This window comes from Perna viridis, chromosome 3 (assembly GCF_037379345.1).
Source record: "Perna viridis isolate PV_CMFRI_1.1 ecotype Kerala chromosome 3, ASM3737934v1, whole genome shotgun sequence".
NCBI classification, from domain to species: domain Eukaryota; kingdom Metazoa; phylum Mollusca; class Bivalvia; order Mytilida; family Mytilidae; genus Perna; species Perna viridis.
This window is the reverse complement of record NC_142447.1, coordinates 39,167,907-39,184,903: the sequence shown is the minus strand read 5'-3', so window position 1 is coordinate 39,184,903 and position 16,997 is coordinate 39,167,907. Positions and strand designations below refer to the sequence as shown.

The 16,997-nt window shown below is 36.1% G+C and overlaps 1 protein-coding gene across 2 annotated transcripts in view; it reads right to left on the bottom strand.

Moving 5' to 3' along the window:
- LOC148622196 (ATP-dependent RNA helicase DHX58-like) overlaps positions 1-3,602 on the bottom strand; it is a 31,552-nt gene extending 27,950 nt beyond the window's left edge. Inside the window, exons 1-2 of one of the 2 annotated variants that reach the window (XM_088571839.1) lie at positions 3,428-3,602; positions 3,026-3,154 (exon numbers count right to left, since the gene is read on the bottom strand). In XM_088571839.1, coding sequence (XP_088427965.1) covers positions 3,026-3,154; positions 3,428-3,545 — 247 coding nt within the window. In that variant the 5' untranslated portion in view covers positions 3,546-3,602. The remainder of the gene's footprint in view (positions 1-3,025; positions 3,155-3,427) is intronic. The other variant, XM_088571840.1, reaches the window with a different exon arrangement.
- Between the last annotated feature and the right edge of the window lie 13,395 nt (positions 3,603-16,997).

The window sequence follows — 16,997 nt, the reverse complement described above, 5'->3', positions numbered from 1 at the left end:
ATTGAAGTAATACCACTACGGGAGTAACAAGTGTTGTGGTAGGACTGCATACCCTCTTTGACAGTTGTGAGTATAGAAGATAAAAGTTTTGAAAGAGGTTTGGTGGTACATTTTGCAGATCCAGCTAGGAAACGTTGTTTGTATGGATTCTTGGTGAGTTTAGAAATCCAGTACATAGATGGTAATCCCCGTGCAGGTCCGGGTGTTACGTAGCAGTGATAAGACCTTTTACTGCTACCACACTCTCCAAAGAAGAGATTGTGGAACACCATAAATCTGTGCTATCCTCTTTTGGTCTCTCTACCAAGGACGATGATTGTGATTTACCATCTGTTTGTTTGTTTGTTGGGGTTTAACGTCCGAGCAGCAATATTTCAGCTATATTCAGACGATGAACATGACAACCCCAGCATGTAACACGCCAGGGGTACCCCCATTCCACCACCTGGGGCACACATCCCAGTTGCTCTGTGGGCAAAGCGGCCTAGCCCCCGGCTAGGGTTCTGAGCACTATTTTGTCGCTTTTTACGACAAGCTTAGCGCTGCTGCAGGCCTATTCTTTTAACACCCGGACCTGCACTGTGCTTTTCTACGTTTACCTCTGTTCATCGTCTGAATATAGCTGAAATATTGCTGCTCGGACGTTAAACCCCAACAAACAAACAAACAAACTGATAATAAACATTGGATGTAAAACGTTTTGCAGACAAAAACTTGGGCTTTGTCTGCTGGTACGACAACATATTTGTCATGTATAGTAGACAACGTTTTTGCTACATCGGGGTCTTTAAAAACTGATGTAGCCTTTGCACTTATTGACCTCCTTAAAACTTTCATTCGTTTCAAAATTGAAGACCTCAAGGCCTTTAACCACTCTGACAGAGAATCAATGTTCTCGTTTTATCCATTTTCTTGCATAGTCCTCGACGGCATCCATAAGAACTTTTAAGTTATAATTCCAATTTATGGAGCGTGGTTCACGGTACTTGGATCTTTAGAAATGATATTACGCAGAGATTCGTTTTCGATGATGGTTAAATCTCCCGTAACGACGTGACCAGAAGGACCATATTTGAATGGAGAGGTTTTGCAGGAACAGTTAGGTGGTTTAGCCTTGAAGTTCTCTATCTCGAGGTTCTGCAATAGCCTTTTATAACTGGTTTAAAGAGTGTGTGGAAACCAATATCCAAAATGATGGCAACAAGTCTGTATAATAATGAGGTGGGGTCAGAAACAGGAGTGTCAAGACCTGTTTTGTAAATGGAGTGTAGTAGAGTGAGAGGTATAGAATGAAGTTTGGTTCTAATGTGATGAAGTCCAAGAGGTTTTTGTATGAAAGGAAGGAGACCATCTATTGAGACATCATGTAACTTAGGTGACATATAGTGGCGAGATGGCCATTACTCCTTTCCCGTCTTGGAGGTTTGTCAAATAAATTTTATGCATTTATGCTATTGTTATATGGGCTTGAAAGGTTTCCTATACTTTTGATGTTGTCATTGCATCCATAAGGTATTGCAGTACCTAATCTGCGTATCCAGTACTCCTCTCTTTCCCTACGACCCCGTGCAGGTCCGGGTGTTAAACGAATAGGCCTGCAGCAGCGCTAAGCTTGTCGTATAAGGCGACTAAATAGTGCTCAGAAACCTAGCCGGGGGCTAGGCGCTCTGCCCACAGAGCAACTGGGATGTGTGCCCCAGGTGGTGGAATGGGGTACCCCTGGTGTGTTACATGCTGGGGTTGTCAGGCTATAATACGGAAAACCTGACCGCAAACCATAGTGGTGCACCGTGTTGGGAAAGATGCCAAGTTCCTCGCACGTTAAAGAACCCTGCTGTGGTATTCGATAGGAGTAGGAACCTTTGCGCTCCGCCACAGGAGGATAAATTGCCCGACCTTACCCATCCCCCTTTTTCCAGTGGCAATCAAAATTTGTCGACCCTATTATCCTTGTGACCCATCCTTTTTTTTTTCATTTCATGTTCATTGTCTGAATATAGCTGAAATATTGCTGCTCGGACGTTAAACCCCAACAAACAAACAAACAAACTTTCCCTACGATAGTTTTTACTTAGAACGGGACTGTTCGTAGGATGGTAAATTTTTTTCTAAAATACGAACTTTCATGGAGAGGATTGAATGATCTTGTTGATTAAAGTGTTGATAAACTGTCGGAAATTTGGTGCTGTTAATTCCCGAACGATGACCGCACATTCTTTTGTTTAATCGTTCTTGCGTTTCTCCGACATGTACTAAACCACATAAGTTGCATTCTAATCCATAAATTAAGTTTGTTGATTTGCAACTTAAGTCATCATGACTTCTTGTATGGAAGGTTTTGTTTGTAAGGGAACTGAAGAAGTAAGGGTCGGTTATAAGAATGTTGCATGTTTTGCAATTTTTAATACCACATTTTGATATGGTACAATGTGGTTCGTCATCGTTGTAGTCAAATATATCCTTTAAAGTGATGGAACATGGTTTGATAATTTTGAAATAGTCAAAAGTTTTGTACTGGAATAGATGGTCTGCAGACTGAACGTGTGGTATTTTTCAAAATATTTATAACCGTAGGTAAATAAAGAAAGAGAAAGTAAAATAGAATTTCATAAAATGTTAATACGGGTTATATAATACATTAACTAATAAGGAAAATTAAAAAAAAAATTGTATTTCACGGCCATTGCGTAACCAAAACACAACGTGTAAACGCGAGGTTTTTTTTCAGAAGTCGCCATATGAAAGAACTAGGATGAAATATCGAAAAAAGGACCGAAAATGAATAAATTATTCTTAAAGAAGTATGGGTTTAAAATTGTATATTGAATCTATAGAATAAAGCCACATTAGATTTATTGTTTTACAGGAAAAGATGTTTCTTACATGTTTTGAAAAGTTGATTAACGACGACGGGTGCTGAGTGGTGGTATAAACTCACATGGACATTCGAATTTAGAAAATACAAGTAGCTTTCTTAAAATCGGCAACTGAATAATCGGACGACATTTAGGAAAAATGAACATACCTAAATCTTCTAATACTTGTGAGAGTATATCGATGCCATTATCTGGACTATTATTTCTTATGAGTTCTACAACTCTTCTGATCTGCGTGTCGTTGCTTTCAGTACTTTTCCTTATGTCCGCAACGGAATCTAGGGAAGAAAAAAAAGCTGGATCAATAATGAACATTTGTATTTTTTTTCAAAAGAAGTGCCGTGATTCAGATAAAAAAAAGCATGCAGATAGCATTAAATCGCAATATTTTAATTTTTGTGAAATTCTGAATAATACAGAGTCATCGAACAACATTGTTCTTATCTTAAAACCTAACTTGGTGTTTTACCCGAACAAATACTTCATTTATTTTTTATTTGAGAAGATATGCAAATATATAGTGCAAGCAATGTAAAAATACAAATACTAACCTTGTCCAATGATGTTTTTAATCCTTCTTGATGATATTAACTCCCTTGGTTTTACTGCCTTTGCTACGAGTGGAAATAAATAATCAAGTAACTTGTACCCATTTACAACTTCCTCCATTGTATATCTGAAAAGTCAAGATTGAAGAACTGCATTTATATTTACATATTCGTAAATTTTCAGTTGGTTTTCGATAAGTTTGGCTATTTTTAACTACATTGGTAAATTACGTTCTATTTTTATAATATGCATTTGTACGTCATATGAAATTTACAATAATGTAAATAGACACGTATTGATTTTAACAAAAACAACAGAAGAAACAAATACCTAAATGTGGGGCCCTGTGCAGGAAACATGAAACATGAAATTGATGATAAAATGAACATGAAATGATGATGATATGAAAGAGGGATGGGACACAAGGACAATGGGGTCGACAAATTTTGATTGCCACTGGAAGTAGGGAGAGGTGGGTATGGTCAGGCAATTTAGCCTATTGTGGCGGAGCCCTATGGTTCCTACTCGGGAGAATACCCCAGTAGGGTTCTTTAACGTGCGAGGAACGTGGCATCTTTCCCAACACGGTGCACCACTATGGTTTGCAGTCAGGTTTTCCGTATTATAGCCTGACAACCCCAGCATGTAACACGCCAGGGGTACCCATTCTATCAACCATTTCATGTTCATTGTCTGAATATAGCTGAAATATTGCTGCTCGGACGTTAAACCCCAACAAACAAACAAACAAACGGTACCCCATTCCACCACCTGGGGCACACATCCCAGTTGCTCTGTGGGCAGAGCGCCCTACCCCCCTCCCCCCCCCCCCGGCTAGGGTTCCGAGCACTATTTAGTCGCCTTTTCCGACAAGCTTAGCGCTACTGCAGGCCTATTCTTTTAACACCCGGACCTGCACGGGGCTTCGTGAACTACATGTGTAGAAGGAAACTACAACGGACAAGATAAATCAGGCATTTATAGAGAAACAAAAGGCTTCAGGGAGCCTATAGAGCACTCATCTAGGTACTTGATAATACACACTAGGCCAACTTTCCTGTGATTTATCTAATAGAAAATATTCACAAGTTATAATCCATGGGCTGGGAGGGTCCACCGTGCAACCCTTCCTCTTATCAACTTCACGACAATTTTTCAGTACCTACATATCTCGCCCCGTGCAGGTCCGGGTGTCAAAAGAATAGGCCTGCAACAGCGCTAAGCTTGTCGTAAAAGGCGACTAAATAGTGCTCAGAAACCTAGCCGGGGGCTAGGTGCTCTGCCCACAGAGCAACTGGGATGTGTGCCCCAGGTAGTGGAATGGGGTACCCCTGGCGTGTTACATGCTGGGGTTGTCAGGCTATAATACGGAAAACCTGACCGCAAACCATAGTGGTTCACCGTGTTGGGAAAGATGCCACGTTCCTCGCACGTTAAAGAACCCTGCTGTGGTATTCGATAAGAGTAGGAACCTTTGTGCTCCGCGACAGGAGGCTAAATTGCCCGACGTTACCCATCCCCCCTTTTTTCCAGTGGCAATCAAAATTTGTCGACCCTATTATCCTTGTGACCCATCCTTTTTTTTTTCATTTCATGTTCATTTTATCATCCATTTCATGTTCATTGTCTGAATATAGCTGAAATATTGCTACTCGGACGTTAAACCCTAACACACAAACAAACAAACAAACAGTAAATAAACCCATAAGGATATACTATACTAGAGCCAAGTGATATTGTGGATACTGACAATACTCCTTGTTGAAAGACAAAGGGATGATCTACTTGTAAGCAAAATATAAAGAATCTGCAGAATTAATTATACGAAAGATCCAAACCAATTTCATTCCTTCGATAAAAGTAGTCTTTTGGAACAATTCAATAAACTAAGGTTAAAGAACCTAAAAGATCTATGTAAGAAATATGGCTAATCAAACGGCTTCAAACTTACAAGTACACTTTATTGACGAGGCCCCGGACCTGGCCCTTCAAAACGCCAAACTAGCAAACTGTATCTCCGTTCCACAAACGGACATCATGGTAATAGGTTATTGTGTCTCATATCAACTGTCAACTATTGTTACCTGATGGAGACAAGCTAGGGTAGTAGTAAAAATATCAAGAACTACTGTTTCAATCTTTTAAAGCACAATGATCAGTCAAACAATCTCTTTATTTCTCAACATTTTCGATACATGATGCAACCCTTTGAATGACTCTTAAAACATCTATGTTTTTACAGGCCATTCTCATATATCAACATTGTAGGTTGTACTTCTGATATGAACACAACAGAATAGTTTATTACAAATCTCAGACACATAGCAGTGCTACAGGAGACATACATATGAAATATGTACAATAAACGATAATAATTAACATATTTACATACATGTAACTAAGCACAGCTTTTACAATAATAATACTAATACAACAAAGTAGAAACTACAAAACCTTTAGTCTACGAAGAAATAAACAACATAAACTTGAAATGAGGCTAGCATTACAAAACAGCAAGCTATTCATTTGGAAAATAGAGGGGTAACATGTAAATATCTTTGGATATACTTCAACCAGATAAATGATATTAAACATGATATGAAGAGTACAAACCGAGATCAAGTACGTTGGATATAATTTACCGTTTGATATTCAGTTTGATATTGAAAAGTTTGAATGTCGAATATCGAACATCGAATATCGAACGTACCTGATCTCGGTAGAGTACAATGCCTTCTTGTTCCATCTGCCAGTCTCAACTAGCAACTTAAAGTAAGAACACATAAAACAAACTAATGTTGTACGATTGGTCTTTTTTTAAAGTCATCTGATGTGTTTCCATTTCGAAATTTTGTTTAACTTAGGAGTACATAAACAATGCATGTATATTGCCGGAAAATATCAAATTTATTTGCTGAGGTAACGAGGGTTCCCCAAGCTAATCTGACTCTTTCGGAGCGAATACAAATAAATGTATTGATATTTTCGGCAATGTTCGTGTATTGTTTTTATCCTGCAGCCACATTTTCTAAATAAAACATGCGAACTTTATCCAAAATAGTCTATTTTTCAGCAATCGTTTGAATAAATCTTTGCGTGATTCGACACCCTTTATTTGTATAGTAGAAAGTTAAGTTGCAGGATAAAATCTACCTCTTGATGATTATTCCATTTGTGAGTACATTGTTTGATAAAATTGATTAAGATATGCTAAGATTTTAAAACGGCATCTAAATGTGAAACACATAACTGACTAGACCATAGGTAATTATAACCACATTCGATAACATTTTTTCAATAAAATTTTGAGATAGAATCAACGACAATTTTTATTCACGTTTGTGTCAGAATCATAGCACGATATAAATTATTACATAGCAATTTCCCTATCATATGTTTTATCAGTCAGAGTCATGTTATCAGCCCCAAGAGCCGTCATGCTTGAGGGGTAATAACATGAACGAGGTCTGTTTGTTTGTTTGTTGGGGTTTTACGTCCGAGCAGCAATATTTCAGCTATTCAGACGATGAACATGAAATGGATGATAAAATGAACATGAAATGATGATGAAATAAAAAAAAGGGATGGGACACAAGGACAATGGGGTCGACAAATTTTGATTACCACTGGAAATAGGGAGAGGTGGGTAGGGTCGGGCAATTTAGCCTCCTGTGGCGGAGCCCTATGGTTCCTACTCCGGGAGAATACCACAGTAGGGTTCTTTAACGTGTGAGGAACGTGGCATCTTTCCCAACACGGTGCACCACCAAGGTTTGCGGTCAGGTTTTCCGTATTATAGCCTGACAACCCCAGCATGTAACACGCCAGGAGTACCCCATTCCACCACCTGGGGCACACATCCCAGTTGCTCTGTGGGCAGAGCGCCCTAGCCCCTGGCTAGGGTTCTGAGCACTATTTAGTCGCCTTTTACGACAAGCGTAGCGCTGCTGCAGGCCTATTCTTTTTCACACCCGGACCTGCACGGGGCGAACGAGGTCTGAGGAAGCATAATGATGTGGTAAACACTTCGTAATAATCTGTTTATCATATACTCAAATCTTTTGAAATAAACTGATTCTGACAAAAAAAAGTTACAGACACCTGATTTTCGTTATACCATCAATTTATCTTCTGTACTGTTTTGACTAGTGATTTTACCAACTTTTCCCGGTGGTAATTGTGTTCTGACTAATTAGTGACTGAGACAGATTTTTGGATGATGGTATTAACTTTGAATAATCCTTGTGGCCATTGAAAGACTTTACAGAGTCATTTTCTAAAAGAAAAAAAAATTCTTGTAAATTTTGAGGCTAAAGAAAAATATAAGTTGCGAACACAGATCATTAACACTATCAGTTGACAAGACATTAGCAATTGTTCTCCATTATTGAAGTGGTATTCAGTCCTTTCTTCTCTACTCTAACTTGTAGCTCCCCATGCAGGTCCGGGTGTTTAAAAGAATAGGCCTACAGTAAAAGTCGTAAAAGGCGACTAAATAGTGCTCAGAAACCTAGCCGGGGGTTAGGCGCTCTGCCCACAGAGCAACTGGGATGTGTGCCCCAGGTGGTGGAAAGGGGTATCCCTGGCATGTTACATGCTGGGGTTGTCAGGCTATAATACGGAAAACCTGACCGCAAAACATAGTGGTGCACCGTGTTGGGAAAGATGCCACGTTCCTCGCACGTTAAAGAACCCTGTTGTGGTATTCAATAGTAGTAGGAACCTTTGCGCTCCGCCACAGGCACAGGAGGCTAAATTGCCCGACCTTACCCATCCCCCTTTTTCTAGTGGCAATCAAAATTTGTCGACCCTGTTGTCCTTGTGACCCATCCTTTTTTTTATCATTTCATGTTCATTTTATCATCCATTTCATGTTCATTGTCTGAATATAGCTGGAATATTGCTGCTCGGACGTTAAACCCCAACAAACAAACAAACAAAACTAACTTGTAGCAGTCTGTCTGAGATGAAAGGTTAAATCGAGACCTCAACTAAGTTGTAATCAAATTTTTGTTTACTAAACACCCTCCCACGTCTACATGTGTTCAGTGTCAGATTTAACATTAATTTTGAACGTTTTTGGCAACTCTTCTATGAAAATGTACAATTGTACACAAAGAGTAATCAAGGGAACCAAGGTTATAGAATCCAGGGACAAAGACCAGACAGGGAAAACAGACATACACAACAAAGAACATAAAGTAACTAAAATCATACATACAAAGTAACAAAAGCAAATAAGCAACTCGGACTCCACTAAAAACTAGGAGCATGGACCAGGTGCACAGGTAGGGTAAGAGTCCTCTGCTTTTCTAGAAACACCCGCCGAAAGTATACTTTCAACCATTTTCCACTATTTGTTTAACTAGGTTTTATGATAGATACGTGTAACGAATAATTTTTAAAACGACTTTACATAGAGGCGAAATTTGCGTTTTGCTTTGGAAAATGGTCATTGACGTCTTAGACGGAAACATCTTAAGTGTAATATTAGTCGTAAGTTATGATGTCATAATAGAGTTAAGTATTGTGACGTCACAGCTTACGACTAATTTTACACTTAAGTTTTTTTTTTTGTGAAAAGGACCGCTGTTATATTTTGGATAAATGGAGAAAAGTTGCCCTAACAGAAAATTATGATTATCAATATCTCAGTAATGAAATTGACAAACTATAAAACATTTTGTTTTTACACCTCGGCACACGAAGTGGTGAGGTATTTTGTGATACCCTTCGAAAAGTTTTTTATCCTTCCCCCATGCATCGAGTTCCAGATGACATCTTTAGAATTTTTCAATGGATCTCGTTCTACCTTTGTATTGTTACTAGGTATCATAAAATACATTTCAAATTGGAATGTCAGTTTGATCGTATTTTTACGATTTTTACAAAATTACGGCTATTTGGATTTGATTTAACCCCTGAGTATTTTTTTGATGAATCAGAGTGACCTTTTCTCTTTTTTCAAAGCCGCGAGGATAGTAAAAGGTCTTCCAATATTTTACGAAATATGGCTATTTATACAAAGAGACAGGCTGGGAAAAATTGTCTGACAGGCAAAATAAGAGAAAATTATAAATGTTTTAAAATATACAAACCGGCAATGCTCCACTCTATCTCCGTGAACTTAACCCTTCTCTGTCTCCGAGTACAGCAGTCTATCCGCTACGTAATGGATCTGGTATTTTATTACCCTTCTGTGGATTGGCATTAAGTGTAAGTTTTTTTGTAAGAATCAGGTAAAATGCGAAAAATCAGAATCATGCGTGTGAAAAACCTACCGACCTGACAATATGATTTCACTCAAGGATGAATTATCCGTTTATTTTAAAAGACAAATATTTGATCCCTGTATCACTGGATTTGTTCACATTTTTTTTTTCAGTAGAATGTTAGAAAATATGAGATTTTGACAGAGTTGTTCCATTTTCAGTGCATTTCAATGAAGTAACTCAACTTACCAAAATGATATAGAAAATCTTGTCCCTTTTCTTTGATTCTGATGGTGCAAATAGATAATTTACACTTTCGACATGGTGGGTTTGTTCATACCATGCTTAACCCACTGCCTGTTTCTTACAGAGACTGACCCTTTACTAGTGAAATATTTATACTATCTACTACAAGAGAATGAAACAACTAAGTTAAAAATATACGAAATGTAAATAAAATATAAAAGCGTGCAATCCGAACCGAAGACTCCTTGCATAAAATAGACATTTCTCGGTCCTCGCAAATTAAACGTTTGTTTGATCCATCTCCGATGTTCAGCGTCTTTCCAATAGACTTTATATTGTAATTGATCCTGCATGTAGTTGCAATGCCTTTTTTTTTATAATATCTTCATATTTATTAAACGATCAAAATATTTCTTATCTAATATTAAAAATGTGAAACTAGTGTCGCACAGAAACATTGCATCCATCAGCCCACTTTATGTTTCTCTTCAGTTTTATTCATAATTTAATGTATTTAAGAAACTTGTTATTTTTTCTGTTTTCATTGTCCCGCTAAACCTAATTCAAAACTGTCTCTGTTAATAGTTATAATGATTTAATGCATGCCGTTAATATTGTATGTTAATTATTGATTTGGAGAAACTTCAAAAGTGGAAAAAACTTGTGAAGTTAACTGATAAAATTGTAAACTATTTTTTTCTCGATGAATTAGAATTTTCTTTCTTGGACGATAAATTAGATCGTAGGTGATGCTATTAGCAACAAGAGTGTGAATGACGCTTTTATTGTCCTTTTACTTTATTACACTTGAAGCGTACAATGAATTTGAAAGGTCAATGAAAAGCACGATACCTCCTTCTTAAGGCTTCTCACAAGATATGTAACTTCGTTTATAACACCACAATCATGAATAGGTTCATAATAAATGTCTTCCAGTTTATTAGACCTACATTATACATGTATTTGGAAAAGGTATCCATTGATACTACAGTGGGTTCTTGTCTTACACTGCATCTAAAAACCCAGTGTTTCTATATAAAAAGAAGAAAAAAAATGGTTTAGATCACTTGGACCAGTAGTTCATGAACTTAATACTTATTTCAAATATCTATTAAATTTCTATAACGACTACATTTGTAATGCAGTTTATTCGGGAAAGTAATAAAAAGCTCGTGTCATTTACTTGTTTACGTTCTTAATATTTTTAGATCGTATTTGTCAGATGAACCTCGCAGTTCTATTAGGTAAACGAACCACTCACCTCTTAGTACATGTCTCTTTCCTCAAACCTCCCTGTCCATATCTCGTTCCTCACACCTTCTTGTTCATATCACGTTCCTCTCACCTCCGGATCCATGCTTCGTTCCTCTCACCTCCTTGTCCTTATCTCGTTCCTCGCACCTCTTTGTCTATGCTCCCTCCTCACACCTCCTTGTATATGCCTCGTTCCTCTCGCCTCCTTGTCCATGTCTCCTTCCTCTCGCATCCTTGTCCATGCCTCCTTCCTCTCACCTCTTTGTCCATGTCTCCCTCTCACCTCCATGTCCACGTCATATCCCTCTCACTTCCTTGTCCATTGTTTCTTCCTTTCACGTCTTTGTCCATGTCTCATTCCTCACACCTTGTTCTCGTTCCTCATTAATATTCAACATCGCCCCATGCAAACACTAATTATACATGTTACGAACAACTTTATTACTCACATGTTACGAACAACTTTATTACTCACATGTTACGAACAACTTTATTACTCATATCATTTAATAAAACTGTTTACATTCATCAGTAAAAAATATGATTATCATCAATGTATACCATATTGATACCAATTCACCGTCTCTCTTGTTCCATACGTCACCAAAAAGTAAGTTTACCATATAAAGGTACTGTGATCTGAAGATACGTAGGATGTCATAGATTTGTTATTCAAAACAGGACTAATAGGATGAAAAATCGGATATGTATGGATTAGTTTGGCTAGCAACGGTTTAAATAAATCAAATTCATGAGCATTGTTGCTAGTTTCCAAAGATAGTTGCAGTGAACAATGAAAGGTTCAAGTATGAAACAAGAAAAAGTTAAAAGTGCTGTGTTTGCTCTTACTATTTTACGTGTACAATACTAATGTAATAATTCGTTACCAAGTTTATCATCACCATACTTTATCATAGCATTAAATGTTTTTGAAATGATAAAAGCAGTGTGTTTAGAATCATGATAATTACAAAATATGAGATGATAAAAACTGATAGTTTTTATTTTTATCCACACTGTCGATGCGTTTAGACAAAAATTATTCTCAAGCTTATTTCATATGATGTGTGAGAAGCCAAACTTAACGGACATATCATATTGTGATTTCGACTTTTAGTCCGATTGTTTTGTTCAGGGTACCATGCATACTTTTTTTTATTTAAATTCATATATAAATTATAATAAAAAGCAAAATTATGCAATGGTATTTATATCATTCATTACAAATCATACAGCAGTTTTTAAATATTTTTTTTTCTTTATCAGTTTGTCAATCAGTTGTGACAAAACAGATCTTCAAATTTTTCATATCTTTTTAAATTTTAGATTACTTTTAGTCAAATGTTTAACATTTTACATAGAAAAGTCAGTGTTTGACCCCTTTTTTTTGTTCTTTTGCTATAAAAATGCTTAATCAATTCATATTATCACTTACTGTTTATATACATGTAATGAAAATGAACTTTTGACAGTAAATATGATTTGAAGATATACATGTACACAAACTGTGCTTGATCTTATGTTTTAGTTAATCTCCCAATACCATGTGAATACAATACTTGTAATGTGATTCTTTTGTATACGACTTATAAAACAACTGTCATTCCATCAATTGGCTATTGGAGTGATATCGTGTAGGCGAAACGTGTATGACTGATTAAGCCTTATACATGTACATGTATTAAATGATAATTTCCTCAGTATCACGGTTGCGGGCAAATAGAAATTTCAAAATGAATTCAGAAAACATCACACAAAAGCCTGTTACATGGGCCCAGTCAATCGTAGTTACGGGCATTCCGTTGGTAACTATAACTGTAAATGTGCCTTCAATTATTATGATAATTTGGATATTGGTGAGAAAAGAAGACTTCAAAAATGTTCATCTACTAAGTAGTGGAATAACTGATATGTTGGTTGGAGTGACAGCCTATTTAATGTCAGAGACATACGTTCAAAGAACCAGAACATTTCAATATTTCGATTGCGCCATAAGATTTTATCTATTTAGCATTACGTTTGTAGCGTCGATGCTTCATGTTCTAGGAATATGTTTACAGAGAATAAGTATTGTACTGATGAAACAGACCGAACAACAGCATCAAACATCACGTAAGTTCGTAGAATGGATTGTCATTACGTTTTCATGGACAATATCATTTGTTGTAAATCTCATTCCGTTTAGTTTGTGGGTGCGGGAAGTAGATATTGAGTACTGTTCATTTGATACCGTGCATTATGGACACGAGAAACAACTTAACATGTACCTTGGTTCATTGTATGCAATATTAATATTTATGGTTCTGATGTCAATGTGTATTTTATTAAGACTGGTACATACCAGAGTACGTAAAGATACTGTCGGAAGCGGAGGGGATGTTGCAATGAAAATGATTTGTATAACTGTTTGTATCATGGCTACGTTATTTGTTATAACGACTTCACCTTTAGCTACAGTTCTATTGCTTCATGAGTCTTACAAGAATAAGCGAGCAATTAGAGCTCTTGTTGTCTTAATTTCACTGTTGAATTCTGCCATTAATCCTTTTGTTTATTTGTTTCGCATCAAGGAGCACAGAAATATACTGAAGAAAATAGTGTGCTGTTCTGCCCTAAGTGTTTGTTGTAGACCGGCCTCCATAAATATATTTATAGTAAGTGACATACAAACCCAAACATCACATGTATGAGTATCTTTATGTCTGGCAGCCTATCACAAAAAAAACAAAACAAAACAAAAAAAACCGAAAAATAAGTATATATGTACATATTAAAAAAACAACCATATCAGTAAATGGTTGTTAGTGGTATTAACTGTTCAGTATATTGTCAATTTTGCGAACAACATTTAATCTATTGATTCATCCTGCATCCAAGTCACAAAATGTAGAACAAAACATTAATGTCTATTTCTTATCTCAAGTTTTTATACTATTGGTAAATAAATTGAAACTACCAAATAATTCGTTTGTTATTGTAGCCGTAAAGGGAGATTTGTTTTCTGTTTAATACACATGTTCTATCAAAAGAACCCCGTGCAGGTCCGGGTGTCAAAAGAATAGGCCTGCAGCAGCGCTAAGCTTGTCGTCAAAGGCGAGTAAATAGTGCTCAGAAACCTAGCCGGGGTCTAGGCGCTCTGCCCACAGAGCAACTGGGGTGTGTGCCCCAGGTGGTGGAATGGGGTTGTCAGGCTATAATACGGAAAACCCACCTGACCGCAAGCCATAGTGGTGCACCGTGTTGGGAAAGATGTCACGTTCCTCACGCAATAAAGAACCCTGCTGCGGTATTCGATAGGAGTAGGAACCTTTGCGCTTCGCCACAGGAGGCTAAATTGCCCGACCCTGCCCATCCCGCCCTTTTATCTTGTGGCAATTGAATTTGTCGACCCATTTTGTCCTAGTGTTCCATCCCTTTTTTCATTTCATGTTCATCGCCTGAATATAGCTGAAATATTGCTGCTCGGGCGTAAAACCCCAACAATCAATCAATCAATCTATCAAAATAATACAGAACACTATGAATCAGTCAACTATGGGTATGAAATAATTTAATGCCATAAAAATGTTCATATGTGTATTCATTTATAATGTTGGAAATCGATATGGTCTTTTCCACACTTCAAGAATTGATACTGGAATTCGAATAAAAAATAACAAATTCATCCCTGCTCTTGTCATTACGGGCGAGTTGTTTTAAAAGACATTTCAAACTCAATTATACTTTCAATGATTTATACATTGAAAAGAAAATATAAACATTTAAAAAATAAGAGAAGGGTTGCGCAACCCACCCACCCTTTTTCTTTTTTTTTTTTTTACAAAATATTCACTTTATGAACTTGAACTTTAAATGGTTTGGTCAAAATCCATTGTTTGATGTTGATTGCAGTTCATGAATGATTTTTTTTTTAAATGAAACCGTCTGTGACCTTAGCCTTTGATCATTTTAGATGTATAGTGCAATTTTAGACGAGAGAAAAAGTTAGTATATGAAATAAAAACATCAATGCGTTATTTCACAAACTTTTTCAGAATATTCTATTTAGAGTTTATTGGTAGTTTGCTAAAACATTTTCAACGGAACATTTTTTAAAATATTTTGATTTTTTTTTCAAAATGTTTTGATAACGTTTTTGAAACATTTTTCCGTTTAAGTTTGAAAAAAGTTTTCAGAACTGATTATTGAAATGTTTTTGAAATGTTTAAATAACATGTCACTGTAATGATTTTGGATCTATTTTTTAAACATTATTGGATATGTTATAAAAATGTTTCTTATATGTTACGAAAAAAATATTTTCTGATAATGTTTCCATTACTTTCCTTTGAAACAGGTTAAAAACATTTCCAGATATGGTTTTAATACGGTTTTCTGAAATGTTCAATGAATAAATTTGTAGAATTGTAAGAAAAACATTTTAATATATTATTTTTTAAAAACGTTTTAAAACAATTTTAGAAAATGTTTCTAAACTATTTTAAATTACATATTTAAAAAACTATTTTCTCATAAATATCAATTATAGAATAAAAAATAAATAGGCCATGAAATTAAAATTTTGATAATCTAGCACTATATGACAATAGAGGCTATATATAATTACATCATTATTTAATTTTTTTTTTAAATGACCGAACAAGGATACATGTATTATACACATGCATTATACATGCACATGTAATACTAGTCTTCTTAATTTGTCAAGCATATTTGATTTACAATTAATTCATCCCAGTTTACTGTTCCTTGTCTTTTAATTTAACCAACATCGACCATATATAGATGATGACATCGCCATAGAAATAATAAGATAATAGTGTAAATGGTGTGCCACAGGTAGCTATTGAAATAGGTTAGAGGAAATCTTTATCAGTGAGCGTATTAATTATCCTACACACGCGTGCAAGGAGCACACACTATTTTGGAGACGATTTAAAGAACTAGATCTGTCCAACAAGATGTAAGTACAATTCTTTGTAATGAGATAGTTAAAGTACTTTGAATAAATACTAGTCTGTGTAGTAACCTTATTTTATAAACATAGCTGGTCAATTAGCCATTTTACAATTTCTCAATCACTAAACAACATCACGCTGTGAAGACAAACACTCAAGTGATTTCTGAATATGTTTTAATTTTGCTTTTGTAATGTCCCGAAAATTTGTACTGCTACAGGCTAAAAACCACTAATTCCACTTCCCATAGGCTTCTATGCTAATTTCACAATATTCAATGGCTTCTCTGGACTTTACCTTAACTTTAACCTGCAGATGACTATATATCAGCATGATTCTACATATGTCAGCTCACAATCCTCAGAATGGCATGTGGGGTTAGCAGACTTGCAGTGCAGTACTGGTCACCGGAAGTGAAGGGTCTATAAATAGCATGGGAAATCCCAGTGTTTTCACAAGATAGGGGTATATTTAAAAATCATTATGGAGATTAGGCTTCACATCACAAGAAGCAAAATGCACCTATAAAATGTACAGAAATGTTTTTCCTTTCAGAAACTGTTTAAATTTTTAAAATAAGATGAGAACTTTTTTCACAGCACTATGAGGAACAGGGGTAATTTCTGCGTAGGACTATTTTTGCGTACGTTCCAAATGCTCATTGGTTGAATTGGTGGTCTGTAACCTACAGAAAGTTGACGTGTTTCTCCGTTTCCGGTTTTGTATAATATTGATTCAATTGCATGTCCGGAATGACAAAGTTAACATGTCAAAAATTATATCAAACAATAAGGTGTTGACCCACACGGAGTACGTTTTTAACTTTTGATTATTTTCTTATGATAGATAAGTGTATCAGTGAATAAATTGATATGTTTATTTTGCTGAACTTTGTATAAATA